General features: G+C 46.1%; 1 protein-coding gene across 2 annotated transcripts in view; it reads right to left on the bottom strand.

Moving 5' to 3' along the window:
• Positions 1 to 193: 193 nt before the first annotated feature.
• Positions 194 to 24,861, bottom strand: part of LOC122564928 (adenylate kinase isoenzyme 1-like) — a 172,292-nt gene continuing 147,624 nt past the window's right edge. For both annotated transcript variants that reach the window (XM_043720421.2, XM_043720423.2), the window contains 4 exons: positions 20,189 to 20,352; positions 17,496 to 17,612; positions 4,395 to 4,586; positions 194 to 2,974 (listed from right to left, as the gene is read on the bottom strand). In XM_043720421.2, coding sequence (XP_043576356.1) covers positions 2,906 to 2,974; positions 4,395 to 4,586; positions 17,496 to 17,612; positions 20,189 to 20,352 — 542 coding nt within the window. In that variant the 3' untranslated portion in view covers positions 194 to 2,905. The remainder of the gene's footprint in view (positions 2,975 to 4,394; positions 4,587 to 17,495; positions 17,613 to 20,188; positions 20,353 to 24,861) is intronic.

Below are 24,861 nucleotides of genomic sequence, written 5' to 3'. Positions count from 1 at the left end.
AAAAGGCAGCTTACTACTACCTTCTCAAGGGCAATTAAGGATGGACATGTGTCCCTGCCAGCAATGCCCACATCCCACAAGGTGCCAATAATGCAAAGGTGCCCCATGGAAAATAGAACGATATGTTTTCCATCACTAAACAAGTGCCAAGAGCTTATATCTGATCAAAATGGAGACACTTCACAACATAACAGCGAGGTCAGTTCTGTTTTATTAAATTTACATTCATCACCTCCTCCAGTCCAATGATGAGTTGAAGCTCCAATAAATACTGGTATATGTTTGGCTTTGAAACAGGATTAAGAAAAATAATTACTGGTCTGGTTGACAACATGGGAAGACAAAAAACGTTGCACATCTACAACTGGTATGAATACTTTCACAAATTACTAATGCTTTGAAATCACAATGTGTGATATTGGTGATAAACACATCAAAAGGACTGTTTGAAATTCTTTGCTGTTATAACAAAGGCATTATTCATTAACAGTTGAATGAAGAACACCAAAGAAAAGTCATACAAGTGCAGTATAATGTTCTTTTTACCAATAATCCACAGTGTGATTCTTTAGAAGACGATTGTTCTGAATTCTGTTTTGCTCAATGACACTGTGGCTTCTCCACTGTCCCCCAACCAACTCTCCCCCAAACTGGTTTGTCCATCTAAACACTGTACAAGGCTTTAAAGACTTGTGGCGTTTGGTTTACAAAATGAAAATAGAAAGAATTAAATGTTATTTAGCAATTGCAGGATATGGATTGTCCTCGGTAAGACTTTACATGGAGAGAAAGATACATTTCATCTATAAATAGTTTGTTGCTTTGATCTTTTACACGGATGGTGATACAGAGCCATTAAAAGGACTGCACTCACGTCTTTGCCTCAAAAAAGAAGTATCTGTCAGGTTTCTTAAAATTTATTCCAAGAATACAATACACAGATATCTTGTAACTGATTGATGTTAGCCAGTTCCAGAATTTTACAGAAAGGTTGCTGCTCTACATGTTAAGATTGTATATGGTCAAAGTTACTGATTTCTTTTAAATGGAAAATTTAAGTGTCTCCTTTGAGTTAAATTTTAATCGGAAGAAAATGGTTCCAAAGAATATGAAATGGAATATATAAATACAGGCCCACCCAGGTCAGGGAATAAAAAGGCAGCCATTTACAGAATGCCGAACTTCACATTCCCATCTGCTTCCAACATCCGTTGTGTTGAAGATGCTCCAAGGTTTTCGGGAACGGGGATCTGAGGCAGAAATCAAATCAGCCATGGTCTCATTGAATGATAGAGCAGGCTCGATGGGCTACTCCTGATTCATAGGTTTAATTTCAGTTACTAGGAGACTGTAGATACTGGAGGATTAGAGTCGAGTGTGTGGTGCTGGAAAAGCACAGCAGGTCAGGCAGCATCCGAGGAGCAGGAGAATCAACGTTACGGGCATAAGCCCTTCATCAGGAACTTCAGTTACTATCTCAGCAAGAGCTGGAGGAGCAATCTTTGACTCGAGCACAAAAGTTTGGTTTCTCAGTGAATACAGTACTTTGCTTGATAATTGACTGTTTTCAACTTCTCAAACAAATTACAAGGACACAGAAGGACATGCAGCCAAGGTGGGTGGATAGTGATTAGATACAAACCAACCAAGATCGCATTGAATGGCAGAACAGGCATGACGGGCTGAATGGTCTCCTGCAGTTTCCGATTTGTCTGGCTGGTTCTGGGCTATGGGACAGGCTCCTTCAGCAAAGTCACACCAACGACTGGTCTGATCGAATGTCAATCTTCAGGTTATGTACTTGGATTGGCTGGGGGTGGTGGTTGGAGGGGATGGTGGGGGGCACAATCTCCCTCACATCTAAACAAAATGGGAAGAGCACAGTGGGAAGTGAACTATCTTATAATGATCGCTGAAGCTCATTAAAAGAAAAGGATACTGATAGATTTAACAGGCAAAAAAGATTTTAAAATAATGGAAACAGGAGAAGGGATGACAATACGACAAGCTGTATAACAGCAGCTAAAATGTTGTTGGGAGCTTGAATTAGGTATGCAATAATGACTATTTCAGATGCTTGGGTACATGTAGCATTGTACAATTTGGGTTAATTTCAATGCCATTGTCCTCAAACTGGAAACCCTCCATGTCCTCACCCCCCACCCCTAACCCCTTTAAAAAAAAACTGATTAGCACTGAAAAAGATTCAATCCCAGCTGCCCGCTCCAGAGACACGTGGAGCAATCTTTCACACAAAATAGGGCAGTTTAACACTCTCTGTGACATGTTTGACAGTTTTAGACTAAAATACTAGCCTGAACCTGACTGGGAAATCAGAAGCTCTGTAAAATGGCAGAAGACTGTCAAATACAGAAAATAAGTCAGAAGTGATTGCAATCTCCAGCGAAAAAAAATGTCTTGCTGTGAGTTTCAGTACTTGACTGTGACTGATTCTTCTTGACAGATAATCTATTGAGACCAGGAAAAGGCCAATGGCATGTCTGAGGCCATTTCCCTCCTGGTTTTAAGAAGGTGCTTGGGGTGCAGAGCGATGAAAGCTGGGGTCCAGCCACTGCTTGTCACAGAGGGGGGTCATGCTGATCTTCAGTGGCACTGAATCCTGTTGTGTTCAGTGGGGGATGGTGTTCAGTGGTCTATGATTGAAGACATAAAATTTATGGCTCATTCGGTGTCGCTCGCTCACTTGCAATGCCACCACAATATGCAAAGATGGACCCAATCAAATTTTCAGATGTGAAGCCTTTGGATTCCCAGTTTAACCAATGAAGCTGTTTTCTTTATAACGATGTCCATGATTTGGCTGGAAGTGAGCCCAGGAGGATAAAGGCTTCTCAAGAGGGCAAAGGGAGAGGAGGGGCATTGATAAGACACTTCTGTGCCCCGTTCACTTCAACGCATCGAGAGCAGCACAAACTTGAGCAAAGACCTCATCCACTGTACCCTCTGCATTTATCTAATGATTGGAAAGAAAAAACACAGACAACAGCTGAGTGAGTCAAATTCTCCTTCACACATCAGATTGGTTTCAAAATACATTTTCCTCCGGTTCCAGCCATCCCACTCCTCTCTCTGGGTGACTGTAATGTTTAGATGTTCACATTCACAGTCCAAGACTGTCCACTTGAACCTCAGAGTGGACATAGCCATTTTCGATGAGAGCTGGATAGTCAGGACAATCAGAAGGCTGTTTGACAACATGGGGCACCACAGTCAAGTTCCAGCCCCTGATGCAGCATCCACAAACACTCACTTCCCAACACGTTAACATGGGATCTCTGACAGGATCTGGTTGATCTAGTCTCTTCGGAGCCCAGAGAACCAAGGTTAATTTTAGAAGGACTGACTTATTGCAGTAGCTGTATCACTATCAGAATAGGCAACAAATTTTATTGACACTTCCACTGTTTCTAATGACAGAGTAGATAATGTATTTACCAACAAATCCATGGAAGGAGCTAGACCATGCTTTGGCTTACAGGCCTCAGAGTAGAAAAGCACTGGGACAGAACATCGAAGTCTCTCAGCTCATGATATGGAGGTGTAGTTCACAAAGAAGATCTGGCATCTCTCTCAATTATGGAGAGGCAATTAGATACGTATCACTTGAGGGGAACGAGTCTATAAACATGGGGTAAGGTGAGGAGACAGGCCTCCATGAACCACTCCAATCAGTCCAGGGATTGGACTCATGCTGCTACCATTAGTTTGCACCACCCTCTGGTTTTTTTAGGCAATTGAGCTAACTGACTCCCCTGTCAGCTGATAAATAGCATCAATCCATCATGGTCAAAACGTGTGGTGCTGAGAAAGCACAGCAGGTCAGGCAACACCCAAGGAGCAGGAGAGTCAACATTTTGGGCATAAACCCTTTGTCCTGATGAAGAGCTTATGCTCAAAACGACGATTCTCTTGCACCTCAGACACTGCCTGACTGGCTGTGCTTTTCCAGCATCACACATTTTGACTCTAATCTCCAGTGTCTGCAGTCCTCACTTTCTCCCAATCAATTCATCATGGGTCTGGTCAATTCACGACACCGGGTGAATGCATCAAACAGCACAGCCCGGGGCAGTCATTTACTCTCACTCCCGATGAACAATGACAGCTTCTGTGGTTAAAAGGGTTCTCCCTGACTCTGCTGCCATTGGACAGCTCAACCCAAATTAATCCAAAATTCAGGATTACCCAGCAATCCTCTTTATGCAGCTCTGAAGTTTATTTCATCCCCCAATTGAAGCACTTTGTTGATTTTCAGAGTCACTTTCGAATTGAGCTGATGGAGTTGGGATTTGAGAAGAATGCTAATATCGAACTACCATTTACTTTAGTAACTTTAACAGGCATTGTCACACTCTCGCTGGTTCAGGCCTCACCTTCCTAATGATGCCCTTGGGCTGATAGTAGTTGATGACGGGCTCAGTTGCTTGGTAATAGGTGTCCAGGCGTTTTGCGATGGTTTCTTCGTTGTCATCAGAGCGCCCACTAGTCAACCCTCGCCCCAGGAGCCGTTTGATCATTGTCTCTTTTCCAGCATCGATGTACAAGAGCAGGGTGGGAGGCTTGATCTACAGGGGTGAACAATGTGCACAATCAACAGGAGGAGATTCCCTAAAGTCCAGCTCACAATTCTCATTGCTCCTCTCGGCTTCTCCCCCACAATGTCTGAAATCGGAACCCTAGCATGGCTTTTCTTCTTTAGTCACTTGTACATCCTTTGGCTTTAGGGTAGGAATCATTTTCAACCAGAGTTAAGAGGCAAAAACTCCCACATCAGGAACAGAACAGATGATTTACACAGTAAACTCTGCACTACACTGTTCCCTCAAACACTTCCAGATCAGGAACAGATGATTTACACAGTAAACTCTTCACTACACTGTTCCCTCAAACACTCCCAGATTAGGAACAGATGATTTACACAGTAAACTCTGCACTACACTGTTCCCTCAAACACTCCCAGATCAGGAACAGATGATTTACACAGTAAACTCTTCACTACACTGTTCCCTCAAACACTCCCAGATTAGGAACAGATGATTTACACAGTAAACTCTGCACTACACTGTTCCCTCAAACACTCCCAGATTAGGAACAGATGATTTACACAGTAAACTCTTCACTACACTGTTCCCTCAAACACTCCCAGATCAGGAACAGATGATTTACACAGTAAACTCTTCACTACACTGTTCCCTCAAACACTCCCAGATCAGGAACAGATGATTTACACAGTAAACTCTTCACTACACTGTTCCCTCAAACACTCCCAGATTGGCCGAAAATGGAAAAACAAAATCCATACTGAAATGTGTCAAAGATTTTGGATGGGTCAGGTGGATGGGAAGAATACTTGTCATAGAGTCATAGAGAAATAGAGATGTATAGTACCGAAAGAGCCCCTTCCGTCCAACTCGACCATGATGACTTAATCTAATCTAGTCCCACCTGCCAGCACTTGGCCCATATCCCTCTAAATCCTTCCTATTCATATACCCATTAGATTCCTTTTAAATGTTCTAATTGTACCAGCCTCCACCAATTCCTCTGGCAGCTCATTCCATACACGCACCACCCTCTGCGTGAAAAGGTTGCCCCTTAGGTCTCTTTTATATCTTTCCCCTCTCACCCTAAACCTATGCCCTCTAGTTCTGGACTCCCTGACCCCAGGGAAAAGACCTTGACTATTTACCCTATCCATGCCCATCATGATTTTATGTACCTCTATAAAGTCACCCCTCAGTCTCTGATGCTCCAGGGAAAACAGCCCTAGCCTATTCAGCCTCTCCCTATAGCTCCAACCATGACAACATCCTTGTGAATCTTTTCTGAACCCTTTCAAGTTTCAAATTACACACTATATTGCAAAAGTGATCTAACCACTTAACTAATTCCAATCAGAACCACTGTACCCACGGAAAAAAGCCTGAACCAATATTGGCCCTGAGTCAAGGACAAGCATATTGTTGTTCTGAACAAACAGTTCCCACTGAGTCAAAACTGGAACGACATCACTGCTGGTGTTTTGCCATGTTTTGGATGTGTGCTCATGTGCTACTGGAACTGTCAGCAGAAGAAAGGAAATGGGAATATTTAATCTTGACAGCTAAATCCTCCATTTCCCTCCAGTATCATCTGTCTTCTCCTCAAGGCTCAGGGTATCATCTGAGAAGAACCTCCACACTCTCGCTCAAAGCCACCAGGTTTCAGGTGGGAGCCTCAGTTGTGAGTAGCCAAAGGAAATCATGCAGAAAGGGAGGTTTCTCCAATTCTGAACCCAATGGTACCTTCCCTGATCTCACTCATAGCTCCTTTCCTGTGGGGGTTATTTGGAATGTGGCAAGGACAGGGAGCTCTAGTCAATCTGTTTCAGTGCCCCATGGGGCCAATAGCAGGGGCGCCCCCACTAAGTAAATGTCAGGTCACAAATCACCTCAACCCTAGGCCCTTCACTGCCATTCTAGCTGAAGGCTGGTGTGTGTGTGTGTCTGAGATAGTCAAGGCCACCTGGAATTATATCAAGTCTAATTCATTCCTGTTGTTAACGGAATTCCTGAACAAACCATCTTCTATCCTGAGCTCGAATGTACCTACAACTACTTCCAGTTTAATCAGAGACCGGGTCCAGAGATGGCGCTAAAATGTTCTGCTTTCCTAAGTGGGCCACTGATTAACTGAGGAGCACACTGGCTTTTTCTTAAAGGTGATTAACTCATTGGTTCACCAGTTCAACTGTACATAGTGAGGTGACCTTACTGCTCTCAGGTCTGGGTTCACAAACATCTGGGTCACACTGGGAGCCCCCAATTTGCCTTCAGGTTTCCTTCTTCTTGTCCTGGGCTGATGGGTAAAATCCTGCTGGGGGGGTGGGCCTTTCTGGATGGGTTTGGGCTGGAGTTATTGCCTCTTTGGCTGTACCATTCAGCTCTTAATCCCTTCAGTAAACACCTTGTGCTGGGATTCTCACTGTGAGTGAGTCTTGTATTATGGGACATATTTTGAGAAAGGAACCTTAAATGTTGCCCTTGCCTGGATTTACATTTGATCTGGTCAGACAGTGTCAGAAAGGTATAGAAGGAGGCCATTCAGCCCATCATATCTCTGATGACTCTCTGAGCTGAGATGCTATACTTAATGGAGGATTTTCCTCCAGCAAACAGTTTTTGACCAGTGAGATTATATAAAGTACTTAAATCAGGAAATAAATTGGGGGGGCGGGGGAACGGGTGGAGGTGTATTGGCTCTTGCTAACAAGGCAGGCATTTTGTGCCCAGCTCCAGGTCATAGAGATGTACAGCACAGAAACATACCCTTCGGTCCAACTAGTCCATACTGACCAGATATCCTAACCTAATCTTGGCCCATATCCCTCCAAACCCTTCCTATTCATATACCCATTCAGATGCCTTTTAAACGCTGTAATTGTACCAGCCTCCGCCACTTCCTTTGGCAGCTCATTCCATACATGTACCACCCTCTGTGTAAATAAGTTGCCCCTTAGGTGTCTTTTATATCTTTACCCCTCACCCTAAACCTATGCCCTCTAGTTCTGGACTCCCCCACCCCAGGGAAAAGACTTTGTCTATTTATCCTATACGTGACCCCTCATGATTTTATAAGCCTCTATAAGCCTCTAAAGTGCCTGAGGGAACCACTGAGAGTGGAATCACCATGCTTTTTGGAAGGGAGTTCAAGGATTTTGATCCTGCTGTTGTAAAGTAATAGTTTGGATACATGCCCAAGCAAGGATGCAGTGAGACCGGGAAGGGAAGCACCTGGTACCTCTGTCGGTCTGGCTAAGGATTTGAGCGGTTGTGTAATTATCGCAGCACCAGGGTTACTGGGATCAAGGTGACCAGATAGTTAGAATGACACAATTTTAAAAAATCTCTCACCTTTACAAGCTACTGGAGTTAAAAAAAGGATTTGCTAAATTTACTGAATGGCTTCTACTGGTCACCGAAGGTTTAGGAGCCAACAACACAAAGTAGTCAGACATTAAACAGAACTGAGCACCAACAAGTTAGAAATTAATCTGCTCTGTTTACAGCACGTTCCTGATCAGAAGGTCACACATTAAAACTACAAACAAGGAAGTACAGTTGATCCATTCAGTTTGCTGGTGTCCCAGATTTCAAAACACTCCCTGCTCAAGAATTGCTTCACTGTCTGGCAATTATCGCACAATCAAAAGTGCATCCTCACTGACACCCTGGTTTTAATAGGTATGCACATCATTAGGGAGGATATGATCATTCAAAATTAGATTGCAGGGCTTTCCCACTTTAGTGAAGACAAAGGAAAGGATTTTAAGGAGTCACTCACCAGCCCTTGCCCAGCATTGGCACCTCTGCACCACACTCCACAACCCCCTCTGCACCCCCCCCCCACCCAAGCTATACCGCCATGTAATACATCAGCTACGTCTTCTCCTCCCCCCACCACCCCCCCAAGCTAAATTCAGGGCAGCCACACCACTGAGCAAAACAGAGCCCACACCATTTCACTGTACAAACCTTCCCTTCAGCAACTTCAGCCTTCTCCACCCCTGACCCCTCACAGCCAGCCTTCTATATGGTCCTCACTGAGTACTGCACCCACTGTAACGAGTAGCTCAGCTTAACCCCAGTCGGCAAAAACATGCCATATCACTTCTTGTGATACAGGAATTCTCACCAAACCAGCAACTTACATTTATACAGCATCTTTAATGTAGTCAAACATAGAATCAGAGAATCCCTACAGTGTGGAAACAGGCCTTTTGGCCCAACAAGTCCCCACCGACCCTCCAAAGAGTAACCCACCCAGACCCATTCCCTGATCCTATTATCCTATATTTACCCCTGACTAAGGCACCTAACCCACACATGCCTGAACACTACGGGACAATTTAGCATGGCCAATTCACCTGACCTGCACATCTTTGGACTGTGGGATGAAACCGGAGCACCCGGAGGAAACCCACGAGGACACGGGGAGAATGTGCAAACTCCACACAGACAGTTGCCCGAGGCTGGAATCAAACCAGAGTCCCTGGCGGTGTGAGGCAGCAGTGCTAACCCATCCTCTGGTTCAGAGGAGAAATTACCGAAGAAAGTTTGATGCAAGTCCCAGAGGGAGCTATTAGGATCGGTGCGAGCTAAGAAGGTGGGTTTTCAGCTAAAAGATGACAGAGAGAGTGAGGCCCAACCAGTGATTTATAAAGTTCAAGTGTAACCTCTATTCTATTCCTCTATTTCAAACCCAAGTGGACGTGTGCTTTGTAAACCACCATGTCAGCCTGCTCTACCAGCCTTGAGGATTTGGTACATCAGGGCTGCAGCATTGCTGAAGAGAGAGATGTTCTTTCAAAATTTTTTTTTCTTATACGCATCAGGGCTATTCACAAGAAATGTAATGGGGAAACAACAGCTCTACTCTATCAGAGGACAGATCTGATTGGTTGCCAAGTGAACTCTGATTAATACAGGCATTGTCATTGAAAATACACAAGTAAATGATGACTGACTGTTAACTGCTCAGCCTTGTTTAAATTTTTAGCAATTTTCCCTCCCATGGGGTCAACAATGCCCTCCAGTGCATCTCCTCCACTTTCTGCACCTCTGCCTTTGAAACCCACCCCTCCAACCACAACGAGGATAGAACCCCCCCCCACTCACTTTCCCCCCACCAATTGCCTGAAACAACACCCCATCCTCCGCCATTTCCGCCACCTACAGTCAGATCCCACCACCAGAGATATATTTCCCTCCCCACCTCTATCAGCATTCTGCAGAAACCATTCACTCCGCGACTCCCTTGTTAAGCCCACACGCCCCCACCAACCCACCCTCCACTCCCAGCACCTTCCCGTGCCACCACAGGAAGTGTAAAACCTGTGCCCATACCTCCCTCCTCACCTCCATCCAAGGCCCCAAAGGATCCTTCCACATCCGGCAGAGATTTTCCTGCACTTCCACACACATCATCTACTGTGTCTGTTGCTCCTGATGTGGTGTCCTCTACATTAGGGAGACAGGATGCTAACTTGCGGAACGTTTCAGGGAACACCTCTGAGACACATGCACTAACCAATCCCACCGCCCTGTGGCTGAACACTTCAACTCGGCCTCCCACTCTGCCAAGGACACGCAAGTCCTGGGCCTCCTCCTCCACCTGATTCTAGCCACCCAATGCAGAGAGGAAGAATGCCTCATCTTCTGCCTTGGGACCCTCCAACCACATGGGATTAATAGTGATTTCAGCAGTTTCCTCATCTCCCCTCCCTCCACCACCCTCCTAGAACTTGGCACTGCCCTCTTGAACTGCCCCATCTATCCATTTTCCTTCCCACCTCTCTGCTTCACCCTCCGCTCTGACCTATCACCATCATCTCCCCCACCTTCATCTACCTATTGCCTTCCAAGCTACCTTCCCCCCAGCCCCACTTGCCTTCCTATTTATCTCTCATCTCCCCCTGCCCCCACCCCACCACCACATTCCTGATGAAGAGCTTTTGCCCGAAATGTCAACTCTCCTGCTCCTCGGATGCTGCCTGACCTGCTGTGCTTTTCCAGCACCACACTGTTCGGCACTAAATTTTAAGCCAGGCACGTTGAGACTCTGATTGGTCAAGACATTACCCTGAGTGTGTGTACACATTCTTTCTGTCTGCAGTATGAGGTAGCAAGATGAATGGTATTACCAGTAACAGGATGACTCTATCAAATCAGAAAGGCATCGTGCCAATCACATCAGTGTACAATGTGGCATATGAATTTCAATGCTGGTGTAATGTTATATATGCAGGCTACACACGCAAATACATTGTGTCAAACTGCCATGCCAGTTCACAACAGGCAAGGAAATGGTATACAACCAGTCCGTCCCTGCAAAACTCAAAACACAATGCCCCACATTAGACGGGATCACATGGCTGGACAATATTTGCTAAGCAATCCTGAGTTCCCAAACAATTGCACGCGCAACTAATTGAGGAATATTAGTTGGGCTCACAGTGTGGGGACTTCACAGTACAGGAAATTAGATGCATTGATATACTTCAGACAGAATGATGTACATATACAGACACACACACACACGCACAGACACATACACACGCACAGACACACACACACACACACACAGACACATACACATGCACAGATACACACACACGCACAGACACATACACACGCACAGACACACACACACACACACACGCACAGACACACACACACACACATACACACGCACAGACACATACACATGCACAGACACATACACACGCACAGACACACATACACACGCACAGACACATACACACGCACAGACACATACACACGCACAGACACATACACACCCTTTTGTACCTCAGCCAAATAGATGGCACCCTCAGGCCAATGCCTTGACCAATCATAGTCAACCTACCTGATCTAAAATTTAAACAAAGCTTGGCAACTAACTGTCAGTCATCACCAAACTGGTGCATTTTCCTTAGTCTCTCCTACTTGCTAACCCATCAACACTGTCTCCTCATACAGTGTAGATGTTAATCTTCCTTTACATTTCTTGTGGATTGCCCTTATGAGTGCAAGATGAAAAGCTATGACAAAATGGGTCTTTTTTCAGCTGAATTTTGGGATCTTTTTTATCTCTGGCTATTGCAGTCTTTCTAGTTCTCTACATTCTCAATTTGTGTAGTATAAAAAATGCTGACTTGTAAATCAATCTCCCGAAGCCCAGTTATCGTTTTACACCTCTCCACTGTAAGCTCTAACTGCCAATGTCTCTGCACAGTTCACCATCCTGTTACCAATAACTCCCATCAGTCTCTGCATAGTTGTCAATTTTCACACCATCTGCTGACTTTATAATGCTGCCCCCTACACACAAATGGAGGACATTTCTAAGACTGAAGAGTCAATGGATCCAAAGACGGTCCTTGGGGAAGTGCAGTTGTATTAGCTTGATGTTAAATAACTACTGCTCAGCTCTCAATCCAACGTTTTAGTAACTCCTGCTTCAGTGAGCTATTTTCCCCCTTCAAAGATGCAGTGATTTCAACATGAGCCACACGGCACAGGTCTGCACGAGTCCCTCATGCATCTTTGAGCTGTCCCTCATGTGGACAAACTCTCCCACAACTCTATTTATGGGTATTTGTCCAAACTCGTTCTTGCAGCAGTCATCTGAGATAACCTATAGATGGCCATTCTTCCAATACTGACTCGACTGTAACTAAAATAAGTCACATTCTTCAATAGCCAGCATTCTAAATCCATCCTCCAGCAATCTTTATTTTGCCGTTGTACCATAAAAGTCACAATGTGGCTTAAATAGAAGTCGAGGTTTACGTAGGATACTGACACAGTATCACAGCCTGTTCAAAAATAATGATTTTTATAGAAAATTAATGGGCAGGAGACAGCAGCTAACGAATTACTGGAGCTCAGCCTCTGCATATTTGACCCGGGAGTCCCAAATCAATTATATCAGAGTTGGCAGCATTCACAAAGCTGTCACTGGATCCGCACGGTTATTTTGATGCACATACAAGGGAGGCAGACGCACATGCCCTGAGGCATCTGACCACAGCAGCGTTTTCATTTACATAGAAACTCCTGTTTTAGGCTGTGTTGTCTTACCGTGAACACCAGCTGTCACACCAGAGTCACTCACTTCTTATGAGGGTGCGCCTCTCTCCCGGATCCAGATTCGACATGTTTTATTAAAAGGTTTTGCCTATTTCCACTTTAAAATTATGAAGGAAGGCCTCCTTTGTTCTCAGAACAGCTAAATCTTAAAGGTAAAAACAATGACTGCAGATGCTGGAAACCAGATTCTGGATCAATGGTGCTGTAAGAGCACAGCAATGCAGGCAGCATCCGAGGAGCTTCAGCAAAATCGATGTTTCGGACAAAAGCCCTTCATCAGGAATAAAGGCAGAGAGCCTGAAGCGTGGAGAGATAAGCTAGAGGAGGGTGGGGGTGGGGGGAGAGTAGCATAGAGTACAATGGGTGAGTGGGGGAGGAGATGAAGGTGATAGGTCAGGGAGCAGAGGGTGGAGTGGATAGGTGGAAAAGGAGCTGGGCAGGTCGGACAAGTCTGGACAAGTCAAGGGGACAGTGCTGAGCTGGAAGTTTGAAACTAGGATGAGGTGGGGGAAGGGGAAATGAGGAAGCTGTTGAAGTCCACATTGATGCCCTGGGGTTAAAGTGTTCCGAGGCGGAAGATGAGGCGTTCTTCCTCCAGGCGTCTGGCAGTGAGGGAGCGGCAGTGAAGGAGGCCTAGGACCTCCATGTCCTTGGCAGAGTGGGAGGGGGAGTTGAAATGTTGGGCCACGGGGCGGTGTGGTTGATTGGTGCGGGTGTCTTGGAGATTTCCCTAAAGCGCTCTGCTAGGAGGTGCCCAGTCTCCCCAATGTAGAGGAGACCGCATCGGGAGCAACGGATACAATAAATGATATTAGTTGATGTGCAGGTAAAATTTTGATGGATATGGAAGGCCCCTTTAGGGCCTTGGATAGAGGTGAGGGAGGAGGTGTGGGCACAGGTTTTACAGTTCCTGCGGTGGCAGGGGAAAGTGCCAGGATGGGAGGGTGGGTTGTGGGGGGGCGTGGACCTGACCAGGTAGTCACGGAGGGAACGGTCTTTGCGGAAGGCGGAAAGGGGTGGGGAGGGAAATATGTCCCTGGTGGTGGGGTCTTTTTGGAGGTGGCGGAAATGTTGGCGGATGATTTGGTTTATGCGGAGATTTGTAGGGTGGAAGGTGAGCACCAGGGGCGTTCTGTCCTTGTTACGGTTGGAGGGGTGGGGTCTGAGGGCGGAGGTGCGGGATGTGGACGAGACGTGTTGGAGGGCATCTTTAACCACGTGGGAAGGGAAATTGTGGGTCTCTAAAGAAGGAGGCGATCTGGTGTGTTCTGTGGTGGAACTGGTCCTCCTGGGAGCAGATATGGCGGAGGTGGAGGAATTGGGAATACGGGATGGCATTTTTGCAAGAGATAGGGTGGAAAGAGGTGTAATCCAGGTAGCTGTGGGAGTCGGTGGGTTTGTAAAAAATGTCAGTGTCAAGTCGGTCGTCACTAATGGAGATGGAGAGGTCCAGGAAGGGGAGGGAGGTGTCAGAGATGGTCCAGGTAAATTTAAGGTCAGGGTGGAATGTGTTGGTGAATTGCTCAACCTCCTCGTGGGAGCATGAGGTGGGGCCGATGCAGTCATCAATGTAGCGGAGGAAGAGGTGGGGAGTGGTGCCGGTGTAATTACGGAAGATCAACTGTTCTACGTAGCCAACAAAGAGACAGGCATAGCTGGGGCCCAAATGTGTCCCCATGGCTACCCCTTTGGTCTGGAGGAAGTGGGAGGATTCAAAGGAGAAATTGTTAAGGGTGAGGATCAGTTCGGCCAAACGAATGAGAGTGTCGGTGGAAGGGTACTGTTGGGGACATCTGGAGAGGAAAAAACGGAGGGTTTGGAGGCCCTGGTATGTATCTGCCATGTATCCAATCCCTCTACACCTCCATCCGCCATGACCAGGGCCTCCAAGCCCTCCGTTTTTTCCTCTCCAGATGTCCCCAACAGTACCCTTCCACCGACACTCTCATTCGTTTGGCCGAACTGATCCTCATCCTCACCTTCATCCCCTCCCCCACTCACCCATTGTACTCTATGCTACTCTATCCCCACCCCCACCCTCCCCTAGCTTATCTCTCCACGCTTCAGGCTCTCTGCCTTTATTCCTGATGAAAGGCTTTTGCCCGAAACGTCGATTTCGCTGAAGCTCCTCGGATGCTGCCTGGACTGCTGTGCTCTTCCAGCACCATTGATCCAGAAGCTAAATCTTAAAGTCTAGCTGACCATTCTGGAAATACATGCTTGGTCAGCCAGGAAGACAAAAGGAGGGGAAATAATTCAAGTTAAACCTTCACCTGGTCTGAGGTTACCAGGGAGGAGGATTCTCCATCTTATCCTCTCCCCTCGCCTGAGGCATGGTGACCCTCTGGTTAAGTCATCACCAGTTGTCTCTCTCTGAGAGAGCAGCCGTACGGTCTGGTTAGGCAATGGCGATTTTACCTAATTTTTAAAATTCCAAACAGCTTCACTAAATCCTGTGCTATGATTCTTTTTCAGGAGAGCTGTTTAATAGAGCAGCAAATCAGACAGCTCCCAAAGTCAAAATGATTTACAATGTTTGTGACCAAGTACGTAATTTATTCCACAAGAATTGACACACCTTTGGTCACTGTCCTTACAGGATTAAGTTAGGTGCAGCACATCTATGTTAAATTTTCCATCAATTTTCAAATCTACTGACCCTTAACAAGAACTTGTTACTAATGAATGCACATAGGCAGACAAACACACAAAGGGCATAGATGTTAACAACTCTTTGTGATTTTAATGAATAAGCACAAAGGGAATTCCCTTGGAGAGGCTGCAGCCAAGTCTAAAAGACTCCCCCTAACTCCAGTTGCTGTATCAGCAAAGTTGGATAAGGATGTCATTTGTAACGGTTTGAACGACTTTTGTTCCCCAGCCAGTGCAGTACGTGGACTCGTAAAGCTCCACAAACAAGTCGATTTGTGAAGCTGGTCTTGAGGCTGTTGGATTGTGATTTTCAGCTAAGCCCCCTTGTGTTTCGACCTTGTCACTGATTGACAAGAATCAATTGAGGATTGCAAATTCGGATCCATGGTGGGGGGAGGTGATTTGGAGTTTTGACGTCAGTGTAATATGTACAATGTTGATTTCACAAGGACACAGCCTGCAGTGAAATCAACATTGTACATATTACACCGACATCAAAACTCCAAATCACCTCCCCCCCCACCGTGGATCCGAATTTGCAATCCTCAATTGATTCTCAAGGATAAAGGAAAGCTCTCAGGTCTCTCCCGAGACTGTAATCGATAATCAGGAACCTGTACAATCCTATCAGTTCCAATGTCTCAGTTGTCTAGCCCCTGCCACCAATCCTGTTTAGACACAGTGAGTCACACAGGGATCCCAGTGCACAAGCTGTTAACTCTTAGCCTGGACATTGAGTTTCAGCAGACTATTCAGCTAAAGGCAAGCACCACAACAGAGTCTGATCCTGTACTCAGACAATATCAAAGACAGAAACAGAGTAACTCTGGGAGGGGACACTGAAGTTTCATTGCTAATTTACTCTGACATTGCAAAACAACGTCCACACAGCCTTGAGCCTAACCAAGAGGAAATAATTTGCTTTTATCCAGCACCATACATAATCTAAAGTCTACTAAACTCAACTTAAGCACTTTTGAAACATAGTCACTGTTGAATTATGGGAAATAGCAATGAGATAGTGGCCTGGAGTGTAATGATGGGGAAACTGTCAGCAAACGTCACAGTGCCTGGATCACAGCTGACAACCACACCTGGAATTCACACCTGCCCAGCTACATATGCAAATTCACATGCACCTCCCTGCTTTCTCAAAGGGCAGGCTGTTAAACTTCTCATTTTTCCACTGGGAAATTGCACAAAAGTACTTGAATCATCATACACAACCACTTTTAAGGCTATTAGATTTGCGGGAAAAAACCTTTGAGGAAGTTACATTTTGTTGAATACGATCTGATAGGGCTTTGAACACCACACTGACCAATCTGGGGGCTGGCCGTGAAAAACTATTACTGGCCTTTTGCAGTGTCAAATTTCTTCATTTTGACAGGATCATACCTTGGGTTTTTAGAAAGTATATATTTTTAGAACGTTATGATATTTCAGACTCCACCCTTCAATCTATTCTTTGGCCAAAATAATTATTTCACTCTCAATGATATGATTAAAAAGGGAAGGAGAATCAGTGAATTTTATTTCCTGGGTTGCTGGCTATGAGAATACTTCAATGTGATTGGATCAAGGACAAGGTCCCTCCATCAAATTAATGTGGGGAAAGGAGAAATCTATACCTTAACGTCATTAGTGCTTCTCAGGCAGCTTTCTATGTGGATAGTAGCAGTCACTTCATCACTGACTGCAAAATAATCTCTTTCAGTGGTTTTGATAAAGGGATAGATGTTGGCCAGAACTCCAGGACAAATAGGGCGGCACGGTGGCTCAGTGGTTAGCACTGCTGCCTCACAGTGCCAGGAACCCAGGTTCGATTCCAGCCTTGGGTGACCGTGTGGAGTTTGCACAATCCCCCCGTGTCTGCATGGGTTTCCACCGGGTGCTCCGGTTTCCTCCCACAGTCCAAAGATGTGCAGGTCAGGTTAATTGGCCATGCTAAATTACACATTGTGTTAGGTACATCAGCAAGAGGGAGGTGGGACTGGGTGCGTTGCTCATCGGAGGGTCGGTGTGGACTTGTTGGACCGAAGGGCCTGTTTCCACATTGTAGGGAATCCAATCTAATCTAATCTAAACTTCCCTACTCTTTGTTGAATCATGCTGTGGGATCCTTCAAAAACAAAGGGAATAGTGCTCCAAATGGTTTGTCCCTAATCCCCGTCCCCACAAAGTTCATACCCGCTTCTCAAATTCTTCCCCTTGCTTCACTTCACGAGGGTAGCCATCAATCAGGAAGCCCTTTGAGACATCGGCCTTAGCAATCATAGCATCCTTCAGCATTTCCAGGATAGTTTCCTGAGGAAAGGAGATACACAGGATGTTCAATGTGTAGTAACAGGGGATACAAAAATGCACAATACTCACACCATCACTTGTGCAAACGAGACAAAAACCAGGGAACGATAGACCAGTCAGCCCTACGTCAGTGGTGGGTAAGTTGTTGGAGGGGATTCTGAAGAGAGAGAGGATTGACATGTATTTGGAAAGGCAGGGACTGATGACGGACAGTCAAGATGGCTTTGTGGGTGGGAAACCATGTCTTACTAACTTGATTGGGTTTTTTGAAGAGGTGACAAAAAAGATTGATGAAGACACAGTGTTGTCAATATGGACTTCAGCAAGATATCTGACGTGGTTCTACATGGTAGATTGGTGAGTAAGGTTAGATCACATGGGCGTTGAGAGTGTGGTGCTGGAAAAGCACTGCAGGTCAGGCAGCATCCGAGGAGCAGGAGAATCGACGTTTCGGGCAAAAGCCCCTCATCAGGAATGAGGTTGGGAGTGTGGGGGAGCGGGGGAGAGATCACATGGGATCCACTGGGAGCTAGCTAGGACACAACATTAGCTTGAAAGTAGGACACAGAGGGTGGTGGTGGTGGTGGAGGGATGTTTTTCAGACTGGAGACCTGTGACCAGAGTGCCACAAGGATCGGTGCTGGGTCCACTGCTTTTCATCATTTATATAAATGATTTGGATGTGAATATAGGAGGGAAGGTTAGTAACTTTGTAGATTACACCAAAATTGGTGGCGTAGTGGTTGAACTTGATGGATGTTGTTAAACTTGAGAGGGCACAGAAAAGAGTTACAAGAATATGAGAAGCTGAATAGAGTGGGGCTTTAGAGACAATAGACAATAGATGCAGGAGTAGGCCATTCTGCCCTTCGAGCCACCATTCATTATGATCATGACTGATCATCCACAATCATTATCCTGTTCCTGCCTTATCCCCATAACCCTTGATTCCACTATCCTTAAGAGCTCTATCCATCTCTTTCTTGAAAGTATCCAGAGACTTGGCCTCTACAGCCTTCAGGGGCAGAACATTCCATACACCCACCACTCTCTGGGTGAAGAAGTTACTCCTCAACTCTGTTCTAAATGGCCTATCCCTTATTTTTAAACTTTGTCCTCTGGTTCTGGACTCACTCATCAGCGGAAGCATGCTTCCTGCCTCCAGAGTGTCCAATCCTTTAAAATGGTTGATAAAAATCATGCAGGACTTGGATAGGGAGGATAACCAAAGTCCTATTCCTAGTGTAGGGGAGTCCAACACCAGACAGCATAGTTTAAGGTGAGCGGGGAAAGATTTAAAAAGTACTGAGGGGAAACTTTTTCCATGCAGAGGGTGGTGCATGTCTGGAACGAGCTGCTAGATGAAATGGTGGAGGTTGGTACATTTGAAAGGCATCTGGATGGGTATATGAATGGGAAGGGTTTAGAGGGATATGGGCCGAATGCAGGCAAATGGGACTAGGTCAGACTGGTTGGCATTGTGACTCTCACTCTATAACTGGCCAAATATGTGGGATTACTAGCGCCAGAGTTTAAAGTTGATGTAAAAATGAAGCTACAGTCAAGTTAACTTGCAGCCCGAAAGTGTGTGATAATGGTGACAGAAGCTCATTTCTGGAGTTACTGTTTAAAGTCCTAGTTTTCCAGTTTAAGTTTTGAGGAGGGAGTTCCGTGCAATTATACTGAAATGTGTTCTGTTTTGCCCCAGCTGTCACAGGCAGTTTGAGTGCAGTCCTGTGTTGCAAAAGACCGAAGAGAATGTTGGAATTCGGAGCACGATCACTGACAGGTCAGTCAGGTGCTCGCCCAAAACAATTATTCAGAGAATATGAACGCAGCTGCAACAACAACAATGTGCATTCTTATGGCGCCTTTAAAGTAAATGGAGAAAAATTGCTTCCTTCGACAGGAAGATCAGTAATCAGAGGGCACAGATTTAAGATAATTGCTAAAACAAAAGTAATAAAAACCAGAACAGAATTGAGGCAAACACTTTCTGGGTCTTTTTTCATGCAGCAAGTTGTGGCCTGATGGAAGCAGACTCAACAGCAACTTGCAAAAGAGAATTGGTTAAATACTTGAAAGGAAGAAAATTGCAGACCAGGAGGGGAGGGAAGGTGAGTGGCTGGGCGAGACAAATTGGCCAGCTCTTTAAAGGAACAGGGTAGCTCAATGGACTGAATGGCATCCTGTTCTGTAGGATTCTGGGAGAAGAATTCAAGGCACTTTGCCGGAGGCCAGTCAGAAAGAAAAAGGCCCAGAGAGAAACAGACGCTGCTGTTTCCACACCAGAGACAAAAGCGAGGACAAAATGCACTTTGGGTCACGGGGACTTTGGATCAAAGCGATTGATAAGCTTGGCAATATGTCCAAGGTAACGTGGAGAACATTACAGGGCAAAGTTCATGCAGACATGTATTCGGCTGAAGGGAAAACTTGCTTAGCAGCTTTTATTAACGTTCTGGCACGGAGAAATTGTGTGAACCACAACAGACTATTCTCAGAGCCAAAGCAGGGCAGGGTTGTTGGGGGAGTTGCATTCTTTAATGAGGGATTCTCACTGTGATTGGACTTACCAGAGGCACAAGTCCTCCCGCCTCCATAATGTTTTGGAAATGCTTCCCTCTCTCCGAGCCAGAATTGACTTCAGCCCTCAGCAGGTCGCCGGTGGATAGGTGAGTGTAGCCATATTTATGTACAACCTTTTCACACTGAGTTCCCTTGCCGGATCCTGGGCCACCTATTTATGGACAAAACGGGAGAGTGCATCATTAAAGCAATGCCGGGGTACGGCTGGGTGAACCCCCAATCTGATGCAGTGTTGGTCACAGAAACATTTCAAGATAATTACCAACATACCACCTTTTTTTCTTAGAAACGCATTTTCCCTGTCCAATTGTTCGCAGTCCTGTCCTATCACCTTCTTTGATTTGTAGGTCCAGACAGGGTCATACAGCATGGAAACAGACCCTTCGGTCCAACCAGTCCATGCTGACCATAATTCCAAGCTGAACTAGTCCAAATTACCTGCCCATATCCCTCCAAACATTTCTCATTTATGTACTTCTCCAAGTATCTTTAAAACATTGTATTTGTACCTGCGTTCACCACATCATCTGGCAGTTCATTCCAGACAAAAAAAACTTCAGATGCTGGAATTCAAGGTAGACAGGCAAGAGGCTGGAAGAACACAGCAAGTCAGGCAGCATCAGGAGGTGGAGACGTCAACGTTTCGGGTGTAAACCTTTGTCAGGACTGGAGGTAGGTGTGGGGGGAGCTGCAGATAAAAGGGCGGGAAGGGGGGAGCAGGGAAGGGGTGGTGAGGTGGGGATAGGTGAACACAGGTAGAGAAGTTGGTCAATGGGAGGAATGAATCCAGTTGGTGGCTGGAAGGAAGGAGAAAGCGAGGACTGCAGACGCTAGAGATCAGAGTCGATAAGTGTGGTGCTGGAAAAGCACAGCTGGTTAGGCAGCATCTGAGGAGCAAGTGAGTGAACATTTCAGGCATAAGCCCCTCATACATTCCTGATGAAGAGCTCATGCCTGAAATGTTGACTCTCCTGCTCCTCAGATGCTGCCTGATCTGCTGTGCTTTTCCAGCACCACACTCTTCGAAGCTGGAAGGAATAGTAAATCTAAGGAATGGGAGGGCTAGAAGGAAGGAACAAGGCCTCCCAGTCACCATCCATTTTAATTCCCCTTCTCACTCCCTTTCTGACATGACCATCCTTGGCCTCCTCCATTGCCACAGCGAATCAGACCGCAAACTGGAGGGACAACACCTTATCTTCCGCCTGGGCAGACTACAGCCCGTTGGACTCAACACTGAGGTCTCCAATTTCAAATATCCTCCCTTCCCATCCCCCAACTCCCTCCCCAGCCCCCCTCCCTCCCTTCCATTCCTCTGATCGACTCTTCCTTCCAGCTACCAACCAGATTCATTCCTCCCATTGACCAACCAGGTCATAACCTCTGCCTGTGTTCACTTATCCCCACCTCACCATCCTGCCCCCACCACCCCCTTTACCTGCAGCTCCCCCACACCCACCCCCAGCCCTGACGAAGGGTTACACCCGAAACATTGACTTCTCCACCTCCTGATGCAGCCTGGCTTGCTGTGTTCTTCCAGCCTCGTGCTTATCCACCGTTCAGTCCACACGTCAACCCTCTCTATATAAAAAAAGCTTCCCCTTATGTCCTTTTTAAATATGTCCCCTACTTTTGAACTTTCCCACGTCAAGGAAAAGGCCTTTGCTATTCACCTTATTTACGGCCCTCATGATTTTACAAAGTTGCCCCTCAACCTCCTACGCTCCAGTGGAAAATGTCCCAGCCTATCCTCCAACCTATTTTTTTAACTCAGACCCTCCATTCTCAGCAACATCCTGGTAAATATTTTCTGAGCCCTCTCCAGTGTAATCATATCCTTCCTATAACTGGGCGACCGAACTGCACATAGTACTCCAGAAGAGGCCTCACCAATATCCTGTACAATTTCAACATGACATCCCCGCAAAGATCAGAGCAATGCAGACAATGTTGCTAACGCCTTCTGAACTACCCTGTCTACCTGCGATACAAATTTCAAATTATGAACTGGAACTCCTGGGTCTCTGTTCTACAACATTAGCCAGGGCCCCACCATTAATTGTTTAAGTCCTGCCCTTGTTTGTTTTATCAAACGAGGGCATGGTGGCACAGTGGTTAGCACTGTTGCCTCACAGTGCCAGAGACCGGGGTTCAATTCCCACCCCAGGCATCTGTCTGTGTTGAGTTTGCACATTCTCCCCGTGTCTGCGTGGGTTTCCTCCGGGTGCTCCGGTTTCCTCCCACAATCCAAAGATGTGCAGGTTGGGTGAATTGGCCACGCTAAATTGCCCGTAGCATTAGAAGAAGGGGTAAATGTAGGTGAATGGGTTTGGGTGGGTTTCTCTTCGGAGGATCGGTGTGGACTTGTTGGGCCGAAGGGCCTGTTTTCACACTGTAAGTAATCTAGTCTAAAAAATGCAATACCTCACATTTATCCAAATTAAACTCCACCTGCCACTCCTCAACCCATTGTGATTGTTAACACCCATAAACATACATTTCTCAAAGATATGACAATCCATAGCAATGACGACAGCATCAATGCACTCCAAGAGCCAATAGCGTCATAACATTCACTCTTAAAGCACACACAAGATGGCTGACCTCCATTACCAACTGGAACAACAAAGGCATCAGACAGCGGCATTCGAACTTAAACACAAAGTAAAATCCCACCATTCCTGGAGGGAAGTGTTCCTGGAATCTGTCTCAAATGGTGAAATTGAGGATGGTGGGCACATTTAATAACTGGAGACAAACTTTTGAAAACTATTACATTCAGAGAGAAGTCAATTAGAACTGGAGAAATAGTCCAATAAACCAAGATATAAATAACATTTGTTGAACTGACAAATTATGTACGATTCTCAGGTGAAGTTATTGCAGGTCAGTGTACACTGCTGTCCTGTGCAACACTGTAGGTCTATGTACAACATGGCCCCCAACAGTCCAGACCTGGAACTGGTTTTATTATGATACAGTTGCATTTAGAATACTGTGTACAGTTCTGTTCGCCACATTACCAAAAGGATGTTGACGCTTTGGAGAGGGTGCAGAGAAGGTTTATGAGGATGTTGCCTGGTATGGAAACAGCAGAACTCGATAACACCAATCATGAGACACTTGAAGTCATGAGCTCACCCCACAAGAAGTGACAGTGAGCTAGGCTGAAGCAGCAGCTCTCTCTGGTCTAGGGGATGCATGGAGTTGAGAGGAAATCAACGGGGAACAGAGAAATCATTCTTTCCTCCACTCCAGCTTCCTACAAATCACACCCCAACTACCCTATACATCAAACAATTAATTAAATGATAAATTAAATGATAAATCAAATGACCATGTGTTCAGGGAAAGGCAACAGTGAAAGTTAGTTTTTCTATAATGCGATGGTTGCATTCTTGTGCAGCCCCACGTTATAGAAAAATTGCACTTTAGAAACGACGCTCAAAGTCTTGGCGCTGTAATTGCATTACAGCCAACATGCATTTTAAAAGTTCAAGCTGCAGCATCCTCAATACATTGCAGCGAATTCACGTTGATAAAACACGCGTTTATAACAGAAGGGGGCAGCACGGTAGCTCAGTGGTTAGCACTGCTGCCTCACAGCACCAGGGACCCGGGTTCAATTCCTGCCTCGGGCAGCTGTCTGTGTGAGTTTGCACATTCTCCCAGTGTCTGTGTGGGTTTCCTCCGGGTGCTCCAGTTTCCTCCCACAGTCCAAAGATGTGCAGGTCAGGTGAATTAGCAATGCTAAATTGCCCACAGCGTTAGGTGCATTAGTCTGGGGTAAATGTAGGGGAATGGGTCTGGGTGGGTTACTCTTTGGAGGATTGGTGTGGACTTGTTGGGCTGAAGGGCCTGTCTCCACACTGTAGGCAATCTTAAAACAAAAAAAACCCTGTATCCCAATGGGTGATGGAGGACAGTGAGTGGAGAGGGAGATCAATAGTTGCAGTATGTTTTGACACCAGCAGATGGCAGGATGGTCAGGGGTAGACTGAGACAATTTGAGAGAGTTCCTGTAGGTGGCAGGAGAGAGCAAGGGATAAAGCAGGCACTGAGGGAGGAGACAGTGGATTAACAAGGAAGAGACTGAGATTGAGAAAATGGAGCAGTCACTTTCCAGGGAATGGGATCCACCACTTTTATATGTCTTTATAAAAGCTGCACTTTCACTCATTTTTCAAAATAAACTGAATTTCAAACTCCAATTCAGAGTTATATGTTCCAAGGTGTTAAAACATAACCAGAGAGAGCACTCACTCTCCCCTGGACATAGTGCCACCCTCACTCCCTGAGTGAGAGGGTTACAGGTTCACCCCCTCAGGCATCAGCACAACAACCAACCCCGCATTCTCAAGGGAGGTCTGATGGAGTGCTCTACTCCTGCTGTCAGTGCCGAGGGAATGCTGCATAGCGCAGAGGCAACACTACATTGGCTGAGATCCTGACTTCTTGCAGGTTCTCTACAGTATCCCACTCAATGAAGGAGAGGCTGCACCACCTGAGGCCCCTCACCGAGGGATGATGTAATCGCCTCAGGCCCCTCACTGAGGGACGGTCACACTGCCTCAGCCTCTCACCGAGGGACGGTCACACCGCCTCAGCCCCTCACCGAGGGACGGTCACACCGCCTCAGCCCCTCACCGAGGGACAGTCA

This window comes from Chiloscyllium plagiosum, unplaced genomic scaffold (genome assembly GCF_037043375.1).
Source record: "Chiloscyllium plagiosum isolate Xiang-an unplaced genomic scaffold, Cpla_swu_hap1 HiC_scaffold_21, whole genome shotgun sequence".
Classification (NCBI taxonomy): Eukaryota; Metazoa; Chordata; class Chondrichthyes; order Orectolobiformes; family Hemiscylliidae; genus Chiloscyllium; species Chiloscyllium plagiosum.
The sequence above is the reverse complement of the archived record's forward strand: the minus strand, read 5'-3'. Positions and strand labels throughout refer to the sequence as shown.